Source organism: Notolabrus celidotus, chromosome 24, assembly GCF_009762535.1.
Source record: "Notolabrus celidotus isolate fNotCel1 chromosome 24, fNotCel1.pri, whole genome shotgun sequence".
NCBI classification, from domain to species: Eukaryota; Metazoa; Chordata; class Actinopteri; order Labriformes; family Labridae; genus Notolabrus; species Notolabrus celidotus.
The window spans coordinates 4,276,605-4,299,636 of record NC_048295.1 but is presented as its reverse complement, the minus strand read 5'-3'; the positions used below and the strand labels follow the sequence as shown (position 1 = coordinate 4,299,636).

Here is a 23,032-nt window from a genome sequence, read left to right as displayed (position 1 = left end):
GAGAAAAACAGCATTTCTAAAAAGCAGAGCACAGAAGCATCTGTCGTATTTCTCACTTCATAAGTTAGCTTGGTTGTGTTGTTGTGTTGTTGTATTCTGCATGCACCAACCCTCAAAATGCATCATTGTGTGGTTTCTCTGTGCGCTTAAAAGGCTCTTTTTAAACCCCATCGCGTCTCTTTCTCCTCCAACCAGGACCAGGTGGAGCGAGTCTTCCAGAAGCAAACGTCCGTCCAGGAGATGTTCGAGAAGCGGCGCGTCAGCCTGAAGAAGCTCGCCGCAAAACAGACCCGACCCGTCCAGCCTGTAGCACCCAGACCCGAAGTCAAGTCCCCTCTCTCCTCCCCGAGTACGTCTGGACCAATAACAAACTGATGCATCAAAAGAGAGCGGCTGCATCAGAAGTCAGGGTGCTAATCTTTACTGTGTGTTTCAGATCAACAGAGAAAGGAGAGGAGATACTCTGCAGATAACGTCATCTGCAAGAAGGTGAATATGCATGTTTTTAATGCAGCATTGTGTCTTTTTGAATCATATTGATGTGATTATGTAGCAGGAATGTTCAGAGATGTTTGAAAGTGTTAAAATGTGAGATATTTGTGTTCCCAGGCGGAGTCTCCGGTTCATATCGGCGGCACCAGACACGCATCTCTCTCAGAGGAAGAAGAAAACCTGGCAGTCCTGAGGCGGTGAGAATTCAACGGTTGACTTCATAGGCGAACTTTGAGGAGTTTTGAAGTCTCAGTTTGATTCTGAAAGTATTTTATTTTGTGTTTCAGTCACGTGATGAACGAGCTGCTGGAGACGGAGAGAGCGTACGTGGAGGAGCTGCTGTGTGTGCTGGAGGTGAGAGCTCATCACAGTTTCAGGACGTAGAAATTTGAAGCTTGTGAACTTTTGAATGCAGATTTAAAACTTATGTTTTTCAGGGCTATGCAGCAGAGATGGATAACCCCGCCATGGCTCACCTCATCCCCAACACGCTGCTCAGCAAGAAGGACGTGCTGTTCGGGAACATGTCTGAAATCCACCAGTTTCATAAAAGGTACTGAGGCGGGATTATTCCCAATCATCCCACCGTCACGTTAAAATGCAGGATACCGTACAAACCCGAGTAAAGGACGGGTTACAAACCCAGCAGAAGGGCGGATGAAAGACAGTCACAGTGATTGTCCAGAACGAAGGGTCCCAAAAGTAGGCAGGGTTAATCAACAAATGAGGCGGGGTTATGATGCTGAAGCAGAGACTTTTAAGAGCCAAGAAACATGGAGTCCTGAGCAGACGATGAGCTTAAAAAGATTGTCTTAAAAATGCAAAAAGAGCGGCTTGACAGGAGAGTACTTGTTCCAAAAATGAGTCTTAATGGGGGTGTTGTCTCATGTTCAGATCAGTACGGTTCTTTCTTGTACGCACAAACGATAGTCGATAACTCACGAAAGAATACACAATGAGTTTTGCGTGTAACATTCGTGTCGTGTTGTTTCTGCAGGACGTTTCTGAAGGAGCTGGAAGCGTACACCGACTGCCCAGAACTTGTGGGCCGCTGCTTTTTAGAGAGGGTGAGTCCTGACGTCAAGTCCTTCTCCTGTCACTCACTCACAATGCTCCAAAAGAAAGTCAAATGAATATCTATGGTTCTTTCAAATGTGTTTTTCTGTGTGTGCAGATGAAGGACCTGCAGATCTACGAGGCGTACTGTCAGAATAAACCTCGCTCTGAGAGTTTGTGGCGACAGTGCTCCGACTGTGCCTTCTTCCAGGTGTCACTTTCACTTCCTAACATCACCTTTATCCTTTTATAACTCTTTAAAAATACAGAAACTCAAACTACTTCCATTTAATCGTGTGTTTCTGCACCAGGAGTGCCAGAAGAAGCTGGAACACAAACTTGGTCTGGACTCCTACCTCCTCAAACCCGTCCAGAGAATCACCAAGTACCAGCTTCTGCTCAAGGTGAGCTGTGCACACGAGGCGTTAACCAGTGAGTCTGTGTGTTGGCGTTGTTCTCACTCTGCTCGCCGCTCTGTGTCTGCAGGAGTTACTGAAGTACAGTAAAGGCTGTGACGGCTGTGACGACCTGCAGGAAGCTCTCTCCTCCATCCTCGGGATCCTGAAAGCTGTGAACGACTCCATGCACCTCATCGCCATCACAGGATACGAGGTCAGAGCAAACACAACACTCAGGGGAGTGTGTGACAAATCAGAATGCAGCATCTTCTGTGTCTAACGTCTGCATTTCCACACTTTCAGGGTAACCTCTCAGACCTGGGCCGCCTCATGATGCAGGGCTCCTTCAGCGTCTGGACGGAGCACAAGAAAGGTCACGCCAAGGTGAAGGACCTGGCTCGGTTCAAGCCCATGCAGCGGCACCTGTTCCTGCATGAGAAGGCTCTGCTGTTCTGCAAGAGGAGGGAGGAGAACGGGGAGGGCTACGAGAAAGCTCCGTCCTACAGCTTCAAACACTCGCTCAGCGTAAGCTCACGTCAGATTTTGATGTTTGCGTAGCTTCATTAAAAGCTGAAGATGACCGTGCGTGTTCTCTTTCTTTCAGATGAGTGCGGTCGGCATCACGGAGAACGCCAAAGGAGACAACAAGAAGTTTGAGATCTGGTGCAACTCCAGGGATGAAGTCTTCATCGTGCAGGTGACGTCTAACATCTCAGCTGCTTCCTGTAACCACAGAAGAAGACCAAACACGCTAATGCTGCGTCTTTCTTTTTCTAATCTCAGGCTCCGAATCCAGAAGTCAAAACGTCATGGGTGAACGAGATCCGCAAAGTTCTGACCCAGCAGCTTCAAGCCTTCAGAGGTAAGCTGACACAAGCTCGTCTGCGTTGTTGTTTGTGCACCTCACCTCCTTACATCCTCACCTCCTCATCTCCTTACCTTCTTTAACTGATTTGTTGTTGCGTGTTTTTAAGATGCACGTCAGCAGAAGAGCTCAGACCCGGTGTCCCCGAGTCAAACAAGCAACACCTCCATCTCCCTCAGGTCGGCGTCCACACTTGTGAATATTTCTCACCACACAGGTAAGAATATCTTCATTTGTTGTAACGTCTTCTTCTTCTTCTCTCTCAGTCCTTTTCGTAGCAACGGTGTGAAGAACCAGAAGAAGCAGGAGGAGAAGAAGACAGAGCCGAGCACGATATCAGAGATCAGCTCGTTGCCCCGGCACAAAGGTGAAAGTCCAAAACGCGGCGCACGCAGACTATCTGTCTGGAAACTTCTGCTCGAGTGCTCAAAAACCGTCTCCTCTTCTTCATCACCTTCATCTCCACGCTTCCTCTATCTCTCTCTCTCTGTGCGCTCTCTCTTTCTTTCTTTCTTTCTTTCTTTCCCCCCGTCCTCCATTTCAAATCATCGTTTCCAGATGAGCCGGTGACGAGTCCGACCACTGACCGGTCCTCAGTGGCTAAAAAGCGTTTTACTTTGCAGGGCTTCAGCAACCTCAAGAGTCCGAAAGGTAACAGAACAGAAGCTTAGAGCAGCTTAGAGTCACTCATTCCAAACACATCCTTCCTTTAGGGATGAGAAATTTAATGCATGTCATGGAAATAAATCCACAAACTTCTATAAATCCTGCTTTTTAAATCTTATGAGTAACTTTAACAATCATCACCATGTTCAGGTTATGTTTATGCATTTACTAGGATAGGTTATTTCCAATTTTTTGTCTAGTTATCGTGCAAAACTGCGAATTTTGTAGTGCTAACTTAAGCAGCATTAAAACCTATTATTTAATTTGATAAAGGAGTAGCTAACAGTGTTAATCTTCACATGTAGTTAACCTGATTTAAAGCCTGCAGCAGTGTAACACTGGCCTCTTCATGAGGTGACCTACTGCTGCCCTCGAGTGGTAAAACTGTGGCATTGCATCTGCAGGTTCTCCAACTGAAGATGCACCTCCAGTGTTTTTAAGAGCTGATGTCTGGTGTAGATATTTAATAACAGCTGCAAACCTCTCCTCTTCTTCCCCCTATCTCTTCTTCTTCCTCCTCTCTTCACTATCTCTGCTTGGGTGTCGAGCAGGCTCCGCCTTGAGCCCTGAGCACGGCTCCAAACGGCACATGGTCAAGAGCGACCCCACCCCGTTTGGGTTCAAAGGTATATCATCGCCCCTGTTACATGGACCATCTTATCACCGAGGCCATCAATCATCCTCACTGTCGTCAGCGTGACAGTTTTAAACATGTGGTGTGCTTTCACAGATTATCTGCAGGTCCTGGAAGTAGTCGAATCAGCGACGTCGGCGACTTTAAGTGTCATAAAATATCTTAAATGTAGCTTTTGTGTCTTTACGTTAGAGTCCTGGGTCCAATTTAGAGACATGCAGATACTCTGTGAAACATACATCATCATCATCGTCATCACTGGAGTATAACGTGCATTTTTTAAGAGAAGGTTTTGGAGAAATCTTGTGCAGTTAATTCCTCGAGGTAGCTGCTCTTCGTCCGAGGACTAAACGATCTCACCTCCACCTGTCTGACTGATTTGCCGCCTGTTTCTCTCTCCAGACCCGCCTCCTCATGTCAGTCTGAACAAAGTCAAATGGATGAGTACCTCTAGTCTGTTACAGAGCAAGCGGCGAGGTACACGGCCGCTCTGAGGAGGATGTTTGCTGTGTGTGTGGTGGTCATGAGTGATTTTTGAATAGAGGTAAATGTAGTTCCAGAGTGACCCTCCATTCTGGGCTTTAAGGCTCATCTTCCCTGAATCAGTCGCTCTCTCTTCTTGGTGGTTCTGGATGTGTGGTGTGGAGAATAATGAGCGAACACGACTTTGGATGGAGTTTGGTTTGATTCCTGGGATCTGTCTGCTCTCTGCTGTGATTCTGGTTTGACTTCTGAGTGTTTAAAAATGTTTAAAAACCACAAACTGCTCTTAAGAACTGGACGTCGTCACCCCTTAGTTTGGGGACTACTTTTTGAAGCACAACCGCCGCTTGCAGCTCACTTTTATGCACCATATTTGGATAAGGGGGTGGAGCTAATCAGGCTAATGCTTGGTTAGCTAGCTCTAGCATGTAATGCAGAGTAACAAAAGTAATAGGGTTACTGGTGGCCGTTAGGAAGATTGCAGGCATTAGCTTCACTTTCAGACCCAGACATGACGTCCACTTCTTACACAGCCTGTGGTAATGTGTTGATACACCTTTTAATATGTTTGGAGAGAGCACTTCCTGTGGCCCTGTGCTCCCCCTTGTGGAATTAAAGTGTTACTGTGACTCTCTTTCTCCAAGTGGCATTAAGCATCCTCTCATTCACGAATATGTCACACCTTTATAAACCTGTTTTAAAAGCACGGTCTCTAAATTTAGAGTTTGTCTGAGATTAATTCATGTTTCACTTTATTGAATGAGTGTCCGAGCGAGCGTTTTGATGCCACGTGGAGTCAGAGTGATATAGATTCACTCCTTGTTTTTAAACTCCTCCTCTCCTCCTCCTTCAGGCTGGAACAAGGCGTCTCTCTCGGTGGACGCCACGGAAGAGAACGACGGTTACTCCAGCAGCGAGGACCCCATGAACTCTGACCCCGAGGACGACGTGGGAAAGAAGCTGGTGAGTCTTCACTTGGAGTGTTTTCCCCCCCTGACTCTTTCAGACCTATAGAGATGACACTGTCCTCTGTGACCTTTGACCCTGCAGGCTCCTGGGAAGTACACCGTGGTGGCGGACTGTGAGAAGGCGGGACCTCAGGAGCTGTCCGTCAAAAGCGGGGACATGGTGCAGCTAATCAGAGAAGGAGAGGAGGGACAGTGGTAAACAGCTTTACAGTTTGAACGTTATAGACGCAGATTTCTGTGTCAATTTCTGTAATAATCAGGTGCAGAAACATCTTTAAAAGAAGCTTTATAGAAAGAGATGAGTGTAAACTCTCTGTCTGTGTTTCCTCTGCAGGTTTGTGAAGAACCTCCGTACCACTAAGGAGGGCTGGGTGGCCGCAGCGAACCTCCTCAGCCTCATCTCAGAGTCCAAGTCATCTCAGTCGCTCAGCAGCTCGGGTATACCTCCATGATGTTTCCTTCCCTCTTGTGTTGATGCAGCAGCTCAGATCTCTTCCAGAAGCTTGTTATTATCACCGTTATTATAAAGTTGCATGCTTTGCAGGACTTTAAAGTGTCGCAGCACGCCTGGAAAGTCATGCAATGTGACAAAATGTGAAAAAATGTGACGTTTTAAAGGTCTCTGATAAGTGCAATGCAAATTTGCTAACGTTTTTTTTAAGTTAATGCCTGCTCCTGACATTTCTTTCTTTATTAAGTTGGAAAGACGGGTGCAGCATTTTCACAAAATAGAGCACATAAATTATCACGAAACGATCTTTTACAGCAACAGTCACACCCATTCTTAGATTATATTCTGAGTGCATCATTTACTTGCACTTTCGAGTGGATATAAACACAGCTTCTGCGTCTGGAGTCCTCTCTTCTAACTCTGTTGTTGTTGTTCGTGTGTTCGTCCTGCAGATGGCAGCGTCTCTGGCAACATCAGCACTTCTTCCAGCTGCAGCGAGACTTACACCAGCTACTCCGACATCAAACCCTGACCCCTCCCCGCTCTCCATCCCTCGACTGAACAAACATTTCCCATACATACGGATTTATAAAAACATACAATCTGACCCCAACAGGAGGACAAGATCATCACGAAACTCCAAAGCTATCATCGGAGCTGCAGAAAGCTCATTCCACTCCGCAGTATTACTCTCTTCTTTTAAATTTGTTCCCTTTTTTTAGACAAATAGGGGTTGAATTAACTCAAAGGTACAAAGAATTTTGGCTTCATTTGGAGGCTGCAAATCTTAAGATCAGATGTCCACCAAACTCCATTCATAAAAATGCTGATTTAACCTGCAGCAGAGTTCCTGCAGGTTCATTCTGCAGGGATCTGTTTGCATTCCTGTGTGACTTTCTGCGACAGATATGTTCGTTAAACTGAGCTGTTCATGTAAAATCTCACATGTGAGCGTAGTCAAACCAGCTGATTGAACAGCATTGAGGCAGGAACTCAGAGTAAAATCACTGCTTTTCTAAATGGAGTCTGTTGCGTTTAAAGAGAGCGATATACAGCTGTTTCTTGTGTTTTAAAAAAGCACCAGAACAGCAGTATTGTTCGTTTTTATTTGGTAATGTCGTCTGACCCTTCATGAACAACCCTGAGCCTGTTGGAGGCACAACAAAGCACTTTTAAGGGACTTCTTCTGAGCACGCAAAATCACCCCAACGTTCATGTTTCTGCTCTTGTGAGAAGCTGATGTCCTCGCTCAAGTAACCGCTCTGATATGTAGCATCAACGTGCAGATTTAGAGAATCCAAACTCTGAATTTCAGCTTAGAAACTGTTGAAACCTCTCCTCCTTGAACTCCTTCAGCTTCACACCTTCAGAGACAGACACGTCGGCTCACATTCATCAAACACTGTGAAACGTAGCAGCTGGCTGCAACAAGGAAACCCTCTCAGTGGTGTCAGTGTTGCTCATTCTCCCGTTTAATGATCCTGTTTCCTTCACTAACTCCCCCACCTCTGATGTCACCTCCACGCCTCCTTCACACGGCAGCTTGGAACAACTCCTGAACCTCTTTGTTCAGGTTTGGTGTCACTCCTCTGATCTGATCTGGATTCAGCTCTCAGGAAGCACAAGAAGAAGAAGCCGTGTGGGCAGGCAGGTGTGACTGCATACCTGCTTATGTCACCTGAAATGTCTTTGTGTGTGGGCATTCCTGCATGTGTGTGTGTGTGCTGCAGAAGTAACCCAGCGAGGTTACATTACTTCAGAGCCTGACCAATATCTCTGTGCGCTGATACGAACGAAGCTCAGAGAGGTTAGGAGGGATGATTCATGACTGAGGATACCAGTGGAAGAAAATCTGACACACTGGAACTGTTACCTGAAGAAAAATGGCATCTTATGACTGCTTATGTTTTCTTAAACTTCTTGGAAACTAAAACTCAGTCCGTTTACTTTCATACAAGACAGAAAAATCTGCAAATTCACTAAAATCAGAGGACCTAAACTTTAGACTGCAACGACCCTGCTCTTTAACAGGCACAACAACGGATTAAAAATAGTGTCTGGCTCCTTATAGTGACTATCATTACCAAAACATAACCCAACCTGTGTTATCTTGCTGATTTAAAAGCCTAGAACAGATTTATCACATGCTTTTTCTAGAAGAGTGCTCTCTGACTCTGCAGTTTAAAGTCCTCTCAGCACTTATCCTGCAGGGTCAAGTGAAAACATGAGCATATGCAACATTTTAGTGCTGCAACATGCACAAAAAGAAGAGTTATATCAATTCAAGATGATAAAGTTCACCATATTGGATGACGTATTTTTAATTGGCTTGATTTGTCGCCCTCAAATATAATTTCCCACATCGGTCAGGCTCTTATCTCCCAGAAGTTGCAGACACAAGTGGGATCTTGTTCTTATGTGGACAGTTGAGCTTCAGTTCTATGTTTGATATGTAATGACATCACGCATCAGGCCGCTTCAAGGTAACAAACTGAGAAAACAAACACACGCTTTAACCGCTCTCCTCACCTTTCTTTGCTCAACACAGCAGCAACAAAAGCCGTCTTTGTCCCCTCCCTGCGCTCCCAGCCCCGCTCAGGCATGTGACAGCATCTCCACGTCGAGGCCCTGTCAGACCTCCGGCTGCACCGCCTGAGAGAGAGGGAGGGAGAGAGCAATATGTGTTTACTCGACGCCTCGATGTAGCTGAGGATGAACGGTGCAAAAACAACAATGACAAAAGTCTGACTTTCAGTGTGAGTCTCACAGCAGGGGGGCGGAGAGGGAGAGAGGCTGTTTATACAGGTTGATAACACAACCAGCTGCTGTGACACACTTCTTTATACACAGACACACACACACACTTGCTATTCTGAATGCTGACACCTTTTTCTTACATAGTTTTCAAGTGTCAACATGTTTTTTATACCATGACATTTCTACTGAATCCAGAAGGCGCACTGTAAAACAATCTCTTCTTGTTTTAAACGTTGAATGTTTGACTCCGTGACTTAAACACAAAAACCAGCCCCCCCGCCTGTTTCAGTCCCACGTCTGGCTTGCAGTCGTCTACTTGAAACCATGTCTCACTGTTGTTTTGTGACTTTTTCTTTATTTGGGGCAGTGTGGAACTATTTTTGTACTCAGATCATGTAACACGTTGTCCCTGTGAAACGAAGGACTCTAGAAAAAGGAAGAAACTACTTTACAGGCCTGTCTGTGTCAAACTGTGGCTGGTATTCAGTGTCGTGAGTTCTGTAAGACTGAGAAATGTATGTTACACTTGTACAGATGTGTCCTCTATGGAAGACGATTAGAGCCACTGACAAATATTTCTTTAGGAGGTTGAGCCAGTAAAGATTTCTTTTTGGTTTTCTGACTTTAATTTCAGAACTCTGAGATCAAAACCAAACCCTTTTATTTTCAGTGGCCCTCATCCTCTTCCGTAGTCCTCTGATACCTCACTTTGTTTTCCTCCGGCGCATGTTTATTGTGAAGAGGATTCTTAGTTTTTGTGAGTCTTCTTGTCTCTCTGTACATCAGCATGTTCTTCATTGATCCAGTTTTAAAACTCTCACGTCCTCGCCGTGAACGAGGGAAGTATTTTATACCAGGCGCTGTCGTATTGTGTGAGAGTTTATTTTCTGCCCTCCTCTCGAAGCTGACACGGGCACTAAACTGGTCAGTTGTTTATTATGATCACACAATAAAGCTTCTTGATTTGTTTGTACTTTGGACTCTGGAGGCTGCAGAGAGGAGAAGGGATGTGATCTTTTTTTAGTTTCTTTTTATGCAGCACATTGCAGCAACCACTGTCTTTATTTTCCTATTGTATCTACTGAGTATGGTGTTGATATAAATATATTATAATGAGATATCAGTGTATATTTGTACATATGTAATTCTGAATTGTATGTAAAATTAAAGCAGCTTTAATAAAGTCTGAGATGGTTTCCTCTATTGGCGTTTGCCTGTTTATGATTTATTTTATTTTATTTTGTCTTAATTCAATTCAATTTAAACCATAGAAATCAATAACAATAAAAATACAAAGGAGAGAGGAAGGAAAAAAACAGAATTATGAGAATTTTGTCCTATTTTTGTCAAATTAAACCTTTTTTAAATTGGTATTTGCGTTTTTATCATAAAGAACACTGTTATACTGCGTAATTTTAATAATAGAATGATATATTTTATTTTTATATTATTTTTAAATTGATTTTGATGTTGAATTAAAATAAAATCGATAAATAATCCATGTTTTGACATTTATTATTTATTTTATGCTAAAGCGTATCAGCAACCACATGCTAAAGAATCATCCAATGGGCTCTCCTCAGTTTAGCGCGTCATGATTTGTCATGGGGCTCGTTCCAATTAGTTTACAATCCTCCCTTTCATCTCCTTTACCCCTTCCTATTCCTGTTTAACGGTGTAAATAAGTCCTATCATATCTCGTGTATTATTTCATATCCTGAAAAGGTAACATAATTGTACTTTTTCGTGTTTTTAATGTGTGTTTTTCCTGTTTGACTTGATGCAAGGAGGCTCCGGGGGCTCGATGTGTGAGAACGTGAACGTGACTCAGCCGTTGCTGGAAAGATACAGATGTGAAAAGCTGGCGAGAGGGACACCAACAGCTACCGGAAGTGACGCGGTTTGCATTGTAAAGCTACTTTATCTGTATTAGAGCGATATAGAGCACAAACGTGGTGTTTTATTGGTTTAGTTTATGTATTATGATTGTGTTTTGATTTGTAGTTTTTGTTCAAACTGAAATTCAATCACGTTTCTCATAATTCGACAGTTATTCTAAAAGTATAAGGGCGAGTAAAGGTTTCACTTTGAAAGGTAGCACCGGAAGTCGTCGAATTTGTGCTCCTGCCACCTTGACAGCAGACTGGAAAGCGACCAGATGGAATTCAGCTCTGCCTTCTTAACAGATTCCTCTCATTTTAATTGTATCTCACACCTTTTTAACCAACTTCCCTGCTGACGAAGAACCCTGGCGTGACCACAGAGGCTAATCCGGGAGGCTCGGCTGCGCTGTGAACCGGGACGGGAGCGTTGAAGACCTTTAAAGATCCCCAAACATCTCCTCACTGAAGGTATCGTACTGTCGGAGAGCAGGAGCTAGGAGTTATCCTTCTGGGGGAGAAATATCAACCTTCGCAGTGTTTGTAACTTATTCTGGGGTTCATATGTAGAACAGCTTGGTGTGTCCTCTCAGTAATGTCATTTCAAGCAGGAGTTTCAGAGTCCTGTGATTAGCTTTGGAAATCTGTCAAACAAAAAGGGAGTTTAGCCTGGAGGCGAGAGGGGTGTAGCCTGTTTAAATCACACTGTCTGGGACTCTTTAAGCGGCCTTTCGTGTTGTATCAGTGCGTCATGAAACCTCATTAGTGGAAACAATTCAGTATGTGTGGTCTTTAAAGCTTCCGTAGCTTTAATTCACCTCAGCTTTCTGCTTTTTGTTATTTTTCCTCCTTGCTGTGTTACTTTAGACGACTAGTGCCAAGCTAGCTGCGATAAAAACGGGTCAGCTTCCGGGTGGGTTTTTCAAAATAAAACCGGATTTAATATTGTTTTGTGTGTCACTTGTTAGCTGTTAATTTACAGAAATTTGCTCTTTTTACTGTTTTAATCTCTCCATAACCTTTGATTGAGGAAGTATTATTTATTTATTTATTTAATTGTATATTTACCTCACCATTTTAACAATTATTATTATTATTATTTCATTTTATATTCACCTCATCATTATAACTATTATTCTTTTATTTTATGTTCACCAAATCAAATGTGATTCAAAGTGCTTTACAGCAATTGAAATAGATCAATAATATTAATAATAATAAAAATCTAATATATGATGACTAAACATGAAGCAGAAATAGATATAGAGAGACTAATGCACACCAAGTACAATACAATTTATATAAATAAATAACAAAAGGAAATAGTTAAGAAATAAGTTTAGACAATAAAGAAGGTAAAAATAAAAATCTAAGATAAATAAAAGCAATAAAAATAGCAATAAAAAATAGTAACAATACAATAAAGAATTGAATAAAATAAACAATAGAATATAAAAAATTAAAAATAATGATAAATTAAAATAAGTATTAAATATAGAGTAGTAAATATTGACATAATGGACAGATGTTGTAAAGCTGCTCAGGTTTTATCTTGAAACAAAACTCCCCTGCATCCTGTGTTTGTATGTCTCCCTCTGTTTACCTTCACAGACAGACAGATGGACCAGAATCAGATCCAGTAGACTCTGATGTCCTGGTAAGACGGGCCTGTCTCAGCTCAAGTGTTTTTAATAGTCCATTTGTAGAATATTACATTTTTATTATGATAAAACAAAGTTTGTATTTAGAACGACATTCCAGACATCAGTCTGTCTTCAGTTTCCAAAATCCCCAGATAGCGTGCTCGGTCATTCAAGTGCTCTTGTAGGTAGAACGCCTGTCTGGCAGACCGAACTGAGGGAACAGACGTCTTGGCTGCTCAGTTTGTTGTTCATTTTGGAAGATTACTGATGGATTTGAACGGGCTGTGTTGACCTCTTCAGGTATTTCCCTCCCCCGGACATTGTGCTGTCGAGAACCTGACCAGTCAACCGATAAACCAAGGTTATCATCCCATTCTGACATTATCATCAATCTCTGGACTCGGCCGGACATGCTGATGGTGCTTCTTTTTCCAGGGAGTGTGATGTAGTTCAAACACTTCTGTCCTTGCTTCTCCCTCGAGTCTTTGGCATTAAAGAACACATTCAGAACAAACCAGGCCTTCCTCTGCATCCCAGAAGAGGTTCAGTTTAATTAGAGGCAGACACCTTCAGAACACCTCCTCACATTCTTTTCACCTTTGATGAATCCAGAATGCTTTTAACTCCGACCCCAGGCGTCAACATTCCATATTCGGTTTTAATCAGAGTGTATTGTTTGATGCTCGATCACACTTCTGAAGCACTTCAGCCTCTGTGTAAAGTTTAAGCCCGTCGACCGTGGAACCAGTTTGTCTCCAAGTCGCTCTACAAGTTGACGTGAAACCTGTTTTCAGCCATGAAATACCTGAGTTATAATCCCAAGTGCTCCCGCGAGAATGACACGTAGGTGTGACGGGTTACTATCAGGCGAAGCTGGAATGACTTTGATTTGAGTCATCAGAGCCGCCAACTGCTTTGCACATTATTTACAGTGTGTGTTACACTTATCCCACTCTGTTAAAGGCATCTGATGAGCTCACTGCTGGCTCTTTTTCAATTCATGAATAATAAATAGATCACTGGTTCATTCCTTCCCTTTGAGCATGTCCATCTCTTTCTGGTGAGTCCCAGTTTCACTGTAAATAGTACGTTTCACAGAGGCTTCTCTGTGTGAAATAGGTAAAAATAGGACACTACTATTTCATTAAACCCCCCTCAAAAAAGAAAGTAAAGCGTGTAGCTCAGCTTGAATTATTCAGGATGTAGCAGCTAAGCGACCGCTCCACATGTCTGCAAACCAAAGAGAGTGAGCTATTCTCTTTCACATGTTTGCTCTAAGCTCATATATGTCACGACAAAGGTCACCACACTCTCTGGTAATCCAACAGAAATCTGCTCACAGCTTAAATATGTCATCACTTCCACATGTATGCACAACTTCATGTATGTGCTCCTGTCATGTGGCCGACATGTTTGTGTTAAGCTCTAATATGATAAGACAGGTTTAAATATATATGGAGGAAGCACCGTTTTTTTGTACCAGGCTGTAAAGATGTTTATTTCTGCTGTAAAGATCGTCTTCTTTGAATGGGTGTGTATGTGGTTTCCGGTGTTTCTGCAGCCGGCCTCTAGTGGACACTCAAGGAACTGCAGTTTTAAGCACTTCTGCATCGGCTTCAAATTCTTTTGTGAACTCCAAGTGTTACAACCACTTTTAATTTCAGGAGCAGCTTTACAGAGAGGAATAGAGACGTACTTTTACTTAAAGTTATTTTATCATGCTAACTTTTGCCTTTTATTGAGACACAAAAAAGTGTCTCTCCAGGAAACTAAATCCTCTTATTCTGGTGTTATCCGTGACATTTATCAAAGTCTGTCTGAAGAATGAACCTGATGAAAGTCTCACCCTCTTCCTGTCAGCGTGTCCTTTCCTCTCATCCTCTCTCTCTTTATTTAACTCTCTTTTCTTCCTGATTACAGCAGAGACATGAATATTGGGGTCGATGTGGACTCTCTCTCTCTGTCTCTGCTGGATTAATCTTAAACAGTGCAGCTCGCTGTGTGTGTTCGAGCCCAGCGGGCATCAGATTAATTCCATTACATAACATTTACTCAGTCTTAAGTAGGCTAGGAGTGAAAATGAAGGCTTCTCAGTCACCTCCAGCTTAAGATTTCCAGGACCTCAGGAAGTGTTATTAGATGATTAAAACCTGTTAAGTAATCTTTAATAATTAGAAATATTCAGGCACACGGCGGCCACAGAGGCTGTAACAGGTTATTATGGGACACGTTAGTCTTCCTTACTGTCTGCAGATGTTTGATGGCTTCATATTCTTGCTCCTGCAGAAGTTGCGGTGTCGTCTCGTTGCAGGAAACCCCTCGGAGGCAACTTCAAGAAGCCTCAAGTCGGTGATATCTGTGCAGCATGTTGCACTTTGTGTCGGATGATTTCGATTTTTTTTTTAACAGAGCGAAATTGATGCAATAAATCTGATGTGCGGCTTATTGTTTGAGGATCATCCTGGGAAATATTTTTGTTTTTGTGGCTTGAAGTGAAGCGGCATTGTTGAAGCCTGTCCAATAGAGAAAGAGAGGAAGTGGCCTTGGGGAGTTTTTATGCAAATGTAACAGAAATGTGCAGAAGTGACTTTAACAACCTTCTTATTCATGTTCCAGGGCGCTCCTCAGCTGCAAACGTTCAGGCGTGTCTCTGCTGGAGTGTTCTCCTGAGTCCCCGTGGTGCAGAAATAGAGGTGGAGGTTGTTGGAAGTAATCAAAGGGCGAGTGTTACAGAGGAGTGATAGCAGTATTTGATGGAGAGGAATGAAGGTTGGAGTTTAGGGGAGTGTAATACCCATTAACATTCCCAAATGAGGATTAGCGGTCACAAGTTCTCTTCCCTGTTCATGACCCGGCCCGGATTGTTCAGGCCTCTGCTTCCTCCTGGATCCTTTAAACTCTGCACACGCAGTCCTGGACTCAGACATTGCTCACTTTAAGGTCGTTTCTTGGCGAGATTCGGGTCATCATTATGTTTTGTGTGGCAGGTAACGCACATTCAACTGCTGGCACCTTTAAAGTGTTGATACCAAACAGTCTGTGACATTCTGGTGCAAAAACAACGAATGAATTAAAACACGTGCACGAAGCAAAAGAGAAATACAAACTTTGAGTGAGTTTGGAGCAGTTGGAGGGTGAAGCAGGAGGTGTAGAGGGTGTCATTTCTTATCTAAGGAAGGCAAAGATGTCAAAAGAAAACAGTGAGTCAAAGAAAAAGTGTGTTTTCCTGTGAATCCGGGCCAGGCGCTTAATCAAATTTTAATTGGCTTTCCACGATCACGAAAACAAGATCATAGAGATTAAACAATTACTGTTGCCACAGCCAGAGCTGGACTGGCAATCTGGCATACCAGGCGTTTTCCAGCTGAGCCGACGCACCGCGAGCCAGGTAGGCTGTGATTATATGTCGAACAATACGAGCTAAGATTGATGGAAAACAAAGTTTGGGAGTATGGAGAAATTAGGGATTGCTGTGTTATCAACATGTTGTGTTACAGCTGTTAAAAGTATCATGCAGCAGCAGGTGGAGAGCAGGAGGCAGGAGGAGCAGAGTGTGTGTGTGTGCGTGATAGTTAAGCAGAGGGACGGTGAGCAGAGAGAGGAGAGAGAGGCTAACGTGTCGGGTGTAGATGTTGCTGCTCTGTCGCTCTGAAAGACTAGAAAGGACAAGGAATGTGTCTCTAAGGTGCTAGAGGAATCCTAACACACACACACACACACACACAAATGTTCCTGTCACTCTTTCATCGACTTGATGTAGGAAGAGTTAGAAACTGCTCAGAACTGTCTGGTATTTGGATTCTGTTTTGAAGTATGAAGGGGTTGTTTTTATTATTTGCATGATGGAAAAACTTAAGAAGCTGCATGCAGAATCTGAGCACAGGCAGCTTTTATTTTGAAAAACAAACAAATAAAATGAGAACAAAAAAGGAAAAATATAAATATTATTCTAATTATATTAATGATTATATTAAATGAATTAAATCAATTATTGAATAATACAAAATGAAAGTAAAAGAAAATACATTACAATAAATTTTGTAAAATCTGACATACCTGACCCGGATCCGTCTGTGAGACCCAGGTGAAACTGTTTTAAGGTATGAGTCTCAGGAAGTCTGGATTCTTGGTGTCTTGGGAGCAGACGATCAGTCATGCCTGTAATCCCGTTTTACCCCAAACTTTCCACTGAGGCTGTTTTGCTGTTTTTGGAGCGGCGTTGCCAGGTGATGACACACAGCGAGATCATTATCAGACGTGTGCGTGTGCGTGTGCGTGTGCGTGTGCGTGTGCGTGTGTGTGTGTGTGTGTGTGTGTAATGCAAGTGGGAAGAAAGCTGTGACTCACCACCTTCACCTGTTTTCTATGTAAAAGGGATTTTTAAAATCGTCAAACTGTAGCGAATCTGTCAGATTGCAGCTCATCGTTGACGTCTCCTCTCTCTCTCTCTCTCTCTCTCTCTCTCTCTCTCTCTCTCTCTCTCTCTCTCTCTCTCCCTCTCTGTGTTTTAAATGTTCCTAGGTCCCAAGGCGAGTGTGTGTCCATCATGCCGCTGTTTAGTAAATCCCACAAGAGTCCGGCGGACATCGTCAGGACCCTGAAGGAGAACATGGCCATCCTGGTCAAACAGGACAAGAAGACAGACAAGGTAGAGGACAGTGTGTTCCTGCGTGTGTGTGAATGCCTGTGTGTCCAGGGGCCAAAGGCTGACAGGAATCTGTGAGTTCAGAGCGAGGAACAGCCTGGCCCTGTCATCTCCTGACACTCTCCTGTCAGGGCGGATCACGCTCCCTCACACACGAAACCAACAGCACGAGTGGAGCTCAGGCGGACGTCACGTTTACGTTTTGTTGTCTATGTTTTAATGTTTGTTCCTCCAGATAATGTGTCTCTAACAAACTCCACCTCCTCTTCTGTGTGTCCTGCAGGCCTCTGAGGAGGTGTCGAAGTGTTTGGTGTTGATGAAGGAGATCCTATACGGCAGTAATGATAAAGAGCCTCACACTGAGACTGTGGCTCAGCTGGCTCAGGAGCTCTACAACAGCGGCCTGCTCATTTCACTGGTAGAAAACCTGCAGGTCATCGACTTCGAGGTGAGAAGAGCTGCCTCTAAGATCCTCTGTTTTAATGCAGAGAGGGAGAAGTGACTGTGTTAACCTTTATGTATGTGTGTGTCTGTGTGTGTGTGTGTGTGTGTGTGTGTGTGTGTTTTCAGGGGAAGAAGGATGTGTGTCAGATATTTAACAACATCCTCAGGAGGCAGATCGGCACGAGGAGTCCAACCGTCGAATATTTCTGTTCCCACCAAGAGGTCCTCTTTATACTGCTCAAAGGGTGCGACACACACACACACACACACACACACACACACTCACACACACACACTCACACACACACAGTGACACAGCACAGTTTAACACCTGCTGACGTTTTCTCTCCATGTGAAGGTACGAGACGCCTCAGGTGGCGTTGAATTGCGGCATCATGCTGAGGGAGTGCATCCGCCACGAGCCGCTCGCTAAGGTCATCCTTCACTCGGACCACTTCCACAGTTTCTTCAGCTACGTGGAGATGTCCACCTTCGACATCGCCTCGGACGCCTTCGCCACCTTCAAGGTACCCGGGGAGAAGTCTCTTTCGCTCGACATCTATTTATCAAATCCTTCATCTTAGAGAGCATTTATCTGCACATGCAAGTCAAGACATGCCTTTTGCATGCAAAAAGTTGACCATAAAGTCTTCCCAATTTAAAAACTGCAGACATAAAGTTTGATACAGTGACTTTTATTAAAGGAGATGGGTTTGCAGCTCCTGCAGCACGCTGGTGCAGCTTTTTATGGCAGTTTTGTCAAAGTAAATCCTTTAAATCAACAAATCTATGACCTTTTTTTGTCAGTTGTTAATAATTTACTTTAAAAACAGCTCTTAATTTTTACATGCACTTTGAATATTTCATTGAGTCCCTGAAATGATAATAACGAGATGAATGTTGATGTCTTCTCTTCGTTTGCAGGATCTCCTGACGAGACACAAAGTCCTCGTGGCTGAATACCTTGAACAGAACTACGATGCTGTGAGTGTTTCTTATATTTCACACCATGAATGACTTCAACAGCACACGCTTACGTCACGCTTTTACCTCCGCACCCCAAACCACCCACATCAGGCAGCATCCGCCACTCAAAAACACTCCTCCAGAACACACACACACACACACACATACACACACAGATCAGGTGTCAGTCACTGCTGCTCAATGGCCCAGTCACATATCCAAAACACACAGCGGTCACACACACATGGCTCTGTGGGAGATGATTCAATACGCAGGAAGAGGTAAAGTTTTGAGTGACGCTCTGAAAGTTCCAGGAAAGACGTGTTGGTGTCACAGCATGTCTGCGTACAAAGATCAGGTCTGTGCTGCCTCAGAGGGGCCCGAGAGTCCACGCACAGATCGGCCTTTTTACCCCACATGTGTTTAGGAGCAGGATCTTTATTTACAAAAGCACAAACTAGTGTTTCCTGATGACCTCTATGACTGCTTTTAGAGTGATTTGATACACTACAGGTTGATAAATAACTCTTTAAACCCACAGACAGACTGAATAACAAATCAACACAAGATGGGCCGCACTTCTCACCTCTGTCCAGCAGAGGGCGCTGATGTCACACACAAAGTACCAGCCCCAGTGTAACAAGGTGTGTGTTTGTTGTGTGCTTGCAGGTGTTTGCAGACTACGAGAAGCTGCTGCACTCTGAGAACTACGTCACCAAGAGGCAGTCACTAAAGGTTTGACTGATATATGAAAGCATCTGTTGCACTTTGTCTTATCAGCCAGGAGAGAAAGCTCTCTGTCCCTCATGCAGCTCTCACAGGTCTGACTCTGAACCCCCTGCCTCAAGCATCAGCCTGACTCTCCTCTCGTTTTTCTCTCACCTCCCCTCCAGCTTCTGGGCGAGCTGTTATTGGACCGACATAACTTCACAGTGATGACGCGCTACATCAGCAAGCCCGAGAATCTGAAGCTGATGATGAATCTGCTCAGAGACAAGAGTCCCAACATCCAGTTTGAGGCCTTCCATGTCTTCAAGGTGAAACACAACACTCAGACATATATAAATATAGGAAGTACAAGCTAGGCTCTGAAGTCAAAGTAAATAAGTAATCCTTTCCTGTAAGTATCTGTCTTGAGTAGAAATGTGATATTATATTTCCCCCTGCTCTCAGGTTTTCGTAGCGAACCCCAACAAGACGCAGCCCATCGTGGACATCCTGTTCAAGAACCAGACCAAACTAATCGACTTCCTGAGCGTCTTCCAGAGGGATCGCACAGATGACGAGCAGTTCAACGACGAGAAGACCTACCTAATCAAACAGATCAGGGATCTGAAGAAACCAGCCTCTTAGAGAAGTACCCTTCACCCCGACTTTTTACCTATAGGAAGACTTACAGTAGAAAAAAAACACATTAACAATAACGGTTATTCTATTTAAATCTACAAGACGTTATATGTCTTTTTTCTCTCTGTTCATCCGTGCGAGTAGTTCTCAATCACTGATTGTTTTTGTTTCTTTTTGTAAATTTTTCTCATGATTTTTTTTTTCATCTGTAGCATGTAGTGCCACAACTCTGCTGTTGGAGGCAGCTGATTTACTCTGTTTGGAGAACCAGCGTTTTAAAGAAGCTTCAGATAAAATGGTCCACAGGCTGTCCGACGAAACAGACCTGACCATTTTTGTAAAGTATCACAGTCGCCGATCGCAGGCGCTCTGTACATGCTGCACACCGGTTCATTTCTGTTTAGATTAGGTAGCTGCAAAAACAAAAAACGAAATAGAACTTAAGCGTCTTTTATCCTTTGTTTTTGCACTTTGTCATCACGTGATTTATCAGGCGAACAATGAGTGCAAACATTTATAAAAACATAGTCTCAGTCATCGCTAAAAGCTATAAAATATCAAACTGGCAACAAAAGACCTCTCGCCAAATATCTGTTATCCTGCTACAACCAATAATTGTAAGAGTTTCTCTCTCTAGTGATGCAAATGTATAACTGGGTTAATATGCATATCAACAATACTGTTAACTACGACAGTATCATCAACTTCATTGCTTTTAGGGATGCAAAATATCTGCTTCTGTTTCCACTACAACCCCACTGCAGCAAAGCAGCCACTTGCTTCTTGGAGCGCCATCTTCTGGCTGAAACATAGTAACACAATAAAACACCACTCTGCTTTCATACTGGCACATTGGCCACACCAGTGTATCAGATGCAGACCACAACAAAGGCAGTAACAGTGCATCTTAAACAGCAAATTTTACCTTCATTCTGTACAATACGACCTTATTTGGGGATGTCATCTCGCAACATAATCTCATTAATACAACCTATAATTCCGACCGTGTTATCTTCCGAATCTTTCTTAAAAAGTTGAGACTTTCTATCAAAATTTTAGGACTTTAGCCTTAATATCTCTGATATATTTTAATCTTCTAATATCAACCTTATATTATTGGTAATTGTTGATTATAAGTAGCGACCAAAAACAAGATAATCCACAGGTTGAATCCTTTTTATAGCTAAAAAATTGTTGCAACAATTAGACTTCTTACACCCCTGATACTCTGATAAACCTGGATCACACCCACACAGATCAAGTCTTCCCTTTTCTTCTAAAACAGCTGACATTAGTTCACAAATTGACACAAAACTGAGCGCTTGATTTGCGTATTTCAGATTTTTAACGTTCCCCTAGAGATGAGAACTACTACAAAAATATAAAAAGTCTTTAAAGTTCTGAAAGATGTCTTTTCTCTGCTGCAGTTATCTTTGTTTAATCTGGTCTAAAGCAGCCCAAACTTCATGAGTTAACCCTGATCTGTGACTCATTACCAGCTTTAGAATAATCCACCGGTGCCAAATCCAAACCAAGAATCAAAGCTTTCGTAAAACTGAGATTATTCGTGTTTTTGAGAGAACTGGTTTGAGTCACTGCTGACCAAATAAAGCCACAAAAACAGATCACTAATGAAGTGTATTCTATAAATGAAGGGCCTTTTAAACGGGCTGCTGTTGGCGCAGTGAGCTTCAATCATGTGGATCACTGCTTCTCTTCGCTGGTGGCCGATTGCACTTTCTCTGTATGATAAAAAGAATGATTTTTTGTTAAGCTGATCACTGTTTTCACCGCTCGATGGTCATTTTTTAAAATATCTCGATTCATCTCTCGTCATGTACAGTTTCTGGTTACCTGAAGTGAGTGCCATTTGTAAGTGAGAGCGTGCGCAGGAGACGCCTGTACAGACGGTCTGTACTGTAACACGTGTTCGACTCTGAACGGCGAGGAGATTCAGAGGTGCCTTTTTGTTTGTTTATTCGGTGTGTTTTCCCTTCTCTTCTCTTTCTTTTGTATTTCCAGCATCTTTTCTAGGGGGAGCTTAATTATCATGTTGAAGAAAATATGCTCTGGATAGAACATGTTTGTTTTTGATTAAGCAGTGAACCTCTTAACTCACTATATTTGAGTTACGCTGTTGAGAAACGTTTTAAACTTTGTGCTGGTTGCCGTTGTGTACAGACATGAGTCACAGTTTCACTCTGAGTTTAGCTGCTGAAGCTGCAGAAGTAAGAGCAACAAACTCACAGAGAAACTTTGACTACAGAAAGATTTGATGGTGAAACTGTGAAAAATCCACCGGAAGTTAAACGGGACTTCTTGTAGTTTTAAACCCGGAGATAAACTTGGAACATAAATGACTTTAAAGTCCAACAGAAGCTGTGAGACCACATGTGATGGCTGCGATATAATCCTTGGAGGTGAATGCATCACATCTGATCAGATGAGTCCACGAAAAGTTCTTGTTCTTGATGGTCCCTGCAGAGGTAGACCTCCTTATGAAGAGGAAGATGCACACTTAAGCTGCTTTCTTCAAGGCCACCTGACTCAAGAACACAGGAGTTGCTTCTCTACCTCTGCTTAAACGATAGTGGACAAGCAGCTCCTGTGTTCTGCAGGATTAAACAACTCCTGAATCCTCTGTAGAAATCCTTCCTGAAGTGTTGTCACACACTTGAGCCCCTCAGTAACAAGAACAACAACTTTAAGTACTATGATCAGGCACATTTATCTCCTACTTTTGTCCCCTTGGTCATTTAGCCCTCAAAATGATGTGCAAACAGAGCAAGGGTTCAAAAAAAGTACCTGAACTTCCTTTTAAAGCAGAATAAAATTTGCAAAATCAATGAGATTAAAGCACTTTGATTAAAGTGGTGTTGGTTTTATATTTGACTTTAAATTGAAAAACTGTCATGTATCTGTTTTCTAAAATCTGACCCAGTTAATGTTTAATTTGCATTTAAAAGTCAGATTTCCATCCTTCATTTTTAAAAGATAACAGAAGATGACTTCATGTATGGAATAAAAAATATCAGCTTTGACAGTGTTATAACTCACAGGTGAAATTACACCAACCAGCCAAATGTCTTTGTTGATTTTGCCTTTTTTTCCAGCTGTTACAATGAAGCCTCAGCAGAAATCAACATTTTCATCCCAGTTTAAAAAAAAAAAAAAGAAAGCAGCAGCCACTGTATTTTCCACTCTGACGCTATAATTGTACCACAATCACCACAAATAAATGGATGGGATAGAACGCTCAGTGTGTATGTGGGGTCTTTTGTCGTGTGTTGAGAAATAACTCTTTTAATCTTCAGATTTTAAAGCAAGAAAGTCTTTA

The 23,032-nt window shown here is 42.9% G+C and overlaps 2 protein-coding genes across 2 annotated transcripts in view; both read left to right on the top strand.

The window, feature by feature from the left end:
• mcf2la (mcf.2 cell line derived transforming sequence-like a) overlaps positions 1-9,973 on the top strand; it is a 41,780-nt gene extending 31,807 nt beyond the window's left edge. The window contains exons 14-31 of the mRNA XM_034677349.1: positions 196-349; positions 437-489; positions 610-689; positions 780-846; positions 930-1,045; positions 1,490-1,559; positions 1,667-1,759; positions 1,860-1,952; positions 2,035-2,160; positions 2,250-2,471; positions 2,551-2,643; positions 2,730-2,808; positions 2,921-2,990; positions 3,078-3,178; positions 5,448-5,557; positions 5,645-5,757; positions 5,897-6,000; positions 6,466-9,973. Coding sequence (XP_034533240.1) covers positions 196-349; positions 437-489; positions 610-689; positions 780-846; positions 930-1,045; positions 1,490-1,559; positions 1,667-1,759; positions 1,860-1,952; positions 2,035-2,160; positions 2,250-2,471; positions 2,551-2,643; positions 2,730-2,808; positions 2,921-2,990; positions 3,078-3,178; positions 5,448-5,557; positions 5,645-5,757; positions 5,897-6,000; positions 6,466-6,545 — 1,824 coding nt within the window. The 3' untranslated portion in view covers positions 6,546-9,973. The remainder of the gene's footprint in view (positions 1-195; positions 350-436; positions 490-609; positions 690-779; positions 847-929; positions 1,046-1,489; positions 1,560-1,666; positions 1,760-1,859; positions 1,953-2,034; positions 2,161-2,249; positions 2,472-2,550; positions 2,644-2,729; positions 2,809-2,920; positions 2,991-3,077; positions 3,179-5,447; positions 5,558-5,644; positions 5,758-5,896; positions 6,001-6,465) is intronic.
• Positions 9,974-10,564: 591 nt separating this feature from the next.
• On the top strand, positions 10,565-22,948 carry cab39l (calcium binding protein 39-like). The gene is made up of 10 exons (XM_034677407.1): positions 10,565-10,679; positions 11,015-11,121; positions 16,815-16,941; positions 17,222-17,386; positions 17,509-17,627; positions 17,741-17,909; positions 18,307-18,366; positions 19,018-19,083; positions 19,242-19,385; positions 19,522-22,948. Exons 3-10 carry the CDS (start codon positions 16,840-16,842, stop codon positions 19,699-19,701), a joined length of 1,005 nt encoding a protein of 334 aa, XP_034533298.1. The 5' UTR covers positions 10,565-10,679; positions 11,015-11,121; positions 16,815-16,839; the 3' UTR covers positions 19,702-22,948.
• Positions 22,949-23,032: the final 84 nt, after the last annotated feature.

Coding starts and splice junctions, on each gene's coding strand:
- cab39l (XM_034677407.1), top strand. CDS start 16,840: ATGCCGCTGTTTAGTAAATCCCACAAGAGTCCGGCGGACATCGTCAGG. Junction 17,628..17,740: donor CTCTTTATACTGCTCAAAGG/GTGCGACACACA, acceptor CTCCATGTGAAG/GTACGAGACGCCTCAGGTGG. Junction 17,910..18,306: donor ACGCCTTCGCCACCTTCAAG/GTACCCGGGGAG, acceptor CTTCGTTTGCAG/GATCTCCTGACGAGACACAA.